This window comes from Cariama cristata, unplaced genomic scaffold (assembly GCF_000690535.1).
Source record: "Cariama cristata isolate BGI_N322 unplaced genomic scaffold, ASM69053v1 scaffold34830, whole genome shotgun sequence".
Lineage (NCBI taxonomy): Eukaryota > Metazoa > Chordata > Aves > Cariamiformes > Cariamidae > Cariama > Cariama cristata.
The window spans coordinates 10163-14454 of record NW_009595854.1 but is presented as its reverse complement, the minus strand read 5'-3'; the positions used below and the strand labels follow the sequence as shown (position 1 = coordinate 14454).

The window sequence follows — 4292 nt, the reverse complement described above, 5'->3', positions numbered from 1 at the left end:
GGTTTCACCTCTCAACTTCTTGTTCCTCCTCAACTTAGTGGCTGCAGGAGGGAGTGGGGCAGGGGCAGAGTGCGGGGAAAAAGAGAAGGCCTGGAAGCCATGCAAGCACTTTTCAGTAATGGCCAAAAATTTGTGTCTTATCAGCACTGTTTTAGCCATAAATCCAAAACACAGCACTACAGGGACAGCTATGAAGGAAGTTAACTCCATCCTAGCCAGACTCAGTACAATACTAAACACACAGAAGCTACACCTGACTCGAGAAAACTGAGATAGAAGTAGCTGGAGGCTAGGATACTATTGAAGGAATATGAATTACACTTCTTCTGTTTCATATTTGTCCATGGGCAGTAGGGATCTGCTTTTGGCAGCTGTCAGAGTGCTGCCCTGGATGTAACTCCAGTCTGACTCAGCATGTTCTTGTTAGTGGTTGCTTGTGTGGTCTGTTTTTGACTATGTTTTAGAATATATGCATTTCAGTTAAGTGTTTAAAATATGAACGTTTTATTTATTAGGCCACTGATGCCTGTGTTATCTGATGGACTGAGGATTATTTTTTTTTTAAGAATGAAAAACATGTTCTGAAATAATAAATGTTACTTTGTATTTACAGGAATCAGCGAATACCAGGAGTTCATCCTAGAACTCCCAACAAATTTAAGAAGTACAGCCGTAGATCCTGGGACCAGCAGATCAGGCTGTGGAAGATAGCACTGCATGCCTGGGATCCTCCTACTGAAGAAACCTGGGATCTGCAGCCAGTGTGTGTATGGGTGAATTAAGTCAGCACATGTCTGTTGCTTCACAGGAGGATTCTTTAGGGCATTCCTAACTGGGAGTAAGAGAGATGAGGCTCAGAAATGGGAGTCTTCTTGAATGCCTTATTTTCCTTTTGAATTCTGTTAGTCTTCAAGATATTCCCATTATTTAGTCCAAATTCATCTCTAGTAAGGTGCTTTGGGGAGGAAGGCATTTGGTCTGTCTACAGTGGTACACTCCCTTCCCTTGTGTAAGCACAAAGTAAGATTATTTTTCTAGAAAGGGATACACATAAGCAGAAATTTGGTGATTACTGTTCCTTGACCTTGATAACTTTTACATGTTTCCTTTTTCTGATGTCAGTGGAACCACCTTTCTCCTGCAATAACAGTATGTTAGAGGATTTGAGAAGTGCAAGAAGATTAGAGAGAGATTTCTGTGCCTCTGCAGGAGAGTGGCAACTGTGTTCAAGATGGAGAATTTTTTTTATCTTTTTGGAACTTTGAATTTCTGTAACAAGGCTAACTTTGCTAATTGATGCCACCTAATACTTTACAACACTTGGACTAGTAAATTGGGAGGAAAAGAGTGAACAGAATTCTATTAGCTCTGTAACTGCATTGTGTAAATAGTTCTACCTGTGTTGTAATTGAGCTATGGTGGAAGTTGCGGTTTGTTTGCACCATTTGGATGTCTCATGAGATGAACTGTTAATTAATGCTGCAGCTTAACTGTCTTCTGCTTGGAGTGGTAAGCTAGATGGGTAGTATTTTAAATCTTTTTTTTTTTTTTTTTCCCCTCCTGTTTTTAGTAGTACAGAACCCGTAGGCAGTTCCCAGGAATGGTTCAGCAAAGATCAGGATGTTTCTGGCTCCTTTGTATTTGATGAAAAGCAGAAGAGAAATGAGTTTGAAGATGAATGCAGACAGACTGACTACACACCGGAGAGGTACAAGATAAAACTTCTGTGGTTAACTTACAGAAATAATGCAATACTTGTTGATGCTGTCAGGTTTTTTGTAGGAAATATTTAATGAGGGAAGGCAGTTAACGCTCAGCTTTGAAGTTTGGCACTGTTGCTGTTCAGTGTAATTTATCACTGGTACAGAGCATTGAATCTGGAAAAATTATCGTTACAGAATTGCACGATTAACAGCAGAAAAAGGCAGTGTTTTCCCAGCTTCTCTGTTTATACAGTGGAGTACTGAGGTTTCTTTAACCACTGTTGGCAAGTGCTGAAAGTAGGATACCCTTTTTCAGAAGGAAGAGTGACTATCCTTAATTAACAGTATTATGCCTGTCTGCAGAACAGCAGGGAGACTAACAGTGAAGCACCTCAGGCACTTCCCTGTTTACTGAGAGATCTTGATCTGGGGGCATGCATGTGGAGCTGAAAATGGTTCTGCTTCCAAGTTTCTTCTGTGATGGTGACTGTGACTGGGTTCATTTCCCAAAATACAATGGAGTGGTTACCAGAATTTGAGTCACTTTCTCTGTGTTGCTCTGTTGTGGCTGAAGAATTGTACCTCAGAAAAAAATCTTCCTGTGTAGTGTATGCCATTATTTTGCAGAACTCTGATAAGCATTTAAATACAAGTGAAAAATGTTAGATGTGTAAAATCTATGCCTTATTTTTGTAGTCCCAGTTCTCCTGATTCTTCTCCAGTATGGAAACGCAGAAAAAGAAACAATTCTGACTCCTCTCTGGTTTCAAAGAGCAAAAACCATTATGTGCATATGTACCACACACTGGAAAGGTATGAAATGAATGGAGATTCATTGGTATTATGAACCGAGTTTTGGAATATGATTGCTATTTATCCCTCCATTTGTTAATAGTTCTAATTTTATCTAAACGTGTGTGCAATTTAATGAGGAAGGGAAATTATGCCAGAATAATTGTGTTCTATCATAGCAAGTATTTACAGTGGTCCATTGCAAAGGTGAAGAAACTTCAGTGTCAGAACACACAACATAGGTTATTTTTTGTGTGTAGATTTAGGCAACGCTAATGTGTTGTTCCTGATTTCTCATGGAACTTGGTTTCTGCTTCAGAGGTTGTAATTCTGAAATTGTTAGGCATCTACCATAGTTATTTCTCATACCTTTTAAGTGCACTGTGTTCTGCTTTTTGGCATGCAGAGTGTGTACAAGTTGATGAACGTTACGGTAAGGGAATGGAGTCCAATGTGCCCTCATAAGTCTGTCAGGCAGCGAGTTCCATTGTTCGCTATTTAATTATTAACGTGTTACGTTTGCTACAGGTATTACAGGGAATGTGTATTCATGAAGGGATGTGAAAGAAGCTTTGTGTATTTTGATTAAGCTTTTCTCTGCCTTATGAAAGATGGTATGGAAGAAAATGCTTGTTGGAACAAGGAACTGGTCACCCAGCCAGGACTGGGACAGAGTGAGGTTAATATTCAGAAATAGCTAACAGAAGGGTAGAGATTTTCAGGCTAACACCTTCTTTATTCTAAGTTGTTCAGGAATTAAACTATCCTTTAGCGATTGGTCTTAATCATACTTCCTTTTTTCCCCTTTCCTAGCTGCTGCATAAGAAGTCTTGCTATAAATGAGAAATGATAGGCTACGTAGAGGAGAGCATGGTTTAACTCTATACAAAGTTTTGTCAGAACCACAAGAAAACTGGAACAATTATTTAAGTTTTTTGGGGTTTAGTAGACTTTTCACACTACTCTTAGTAAAAATGTTTATACAGGTGTGTGTTTTTCCCCTCTACTTAGCCCCTTTATCTTCAGAAGAATTAAGAGGAACTGTGTTACAAAGGTCCATGGTTTCAAACCTTTTCTCTTTCTTTCTAGTTTTACTGAATCAGGACATCAGGAGGCTTTTTCAAAGTGCTCAGAGTGGGAAGCCTTTGGTGAAAACGATGAAGTAATGACAGTACAACACGGTATAGAAATAACAAGGTAAATACCATAATGATTATGATGATCTTTCTGTTTATTGCTTGTGCTGTGAAGGTGTCCTTTGCTTTTTTAATCTTTCTTTTCCTTCACTGTTTAATACTTTTTTTTTCTCCATACATTTCCTCCAACGTGTGGTAAGTTTGGTGGTTATTTTTGTTCTTTGAGTTTACTTGGCTTTTTCCAGTCTGACTCTCCATCTATTGCTTTCTGCTGCTTCTGCCATTAAGTGATGCTGGAAGATGGTGAGCACCTTTCACCCTCTTTGTCTTACGGAAAGCAATGCCATTTTACAGGATTCATCCCCATGGTTGTTACTAGCCCTTACTTCCTCAGCCTAGGAGCTGAAAGCTTCCTGTCTTGTCTTCTATGAGATTAAGTTGTTTTGTAGCTGACAACAGTGATAGTTACTTTTTTTATGCAGTGACCCAATGCTAGCCAGTTGTTCTTCAGGATGGAACAATCAGAAGCAGAAAAAACAGAACTTCTTTCTGCCTGACAGCAGAACGTGCAGAGATACAGACTGCAAGCTAGAGAGGTATAAAATGCCACTTATCAGGGGCTTTTTTTTGTGTAATAGGTTAGAAGCATAGTTGCTTTATT

The 4292-nt window shown here is 39.2% G+C and overlaps 1 protein-coding gene across 1 annotated transcript; it reads left to right on the top strand.

Moving 5' to 3' along the window:
* Positions 1 to 613: 613 nt before the first annotated feature.
* LOC104164357 lies at positions 614 to 3692 on the top strand (the record flags this gene model as incomplete). Its single annotated transcript, XM_009703661.1, has 3 exons — positions 614 to 763; positions 2400 to 2516; positions 3585 to 3692. Coding segments are annotated over 3 exons (375 nt in total), but the record flags the coding sequence as incomplete, so codon positions are not given.
* Between the last annotated feature and the right edge of the window lie 600 nt (positions 3693 to 4292).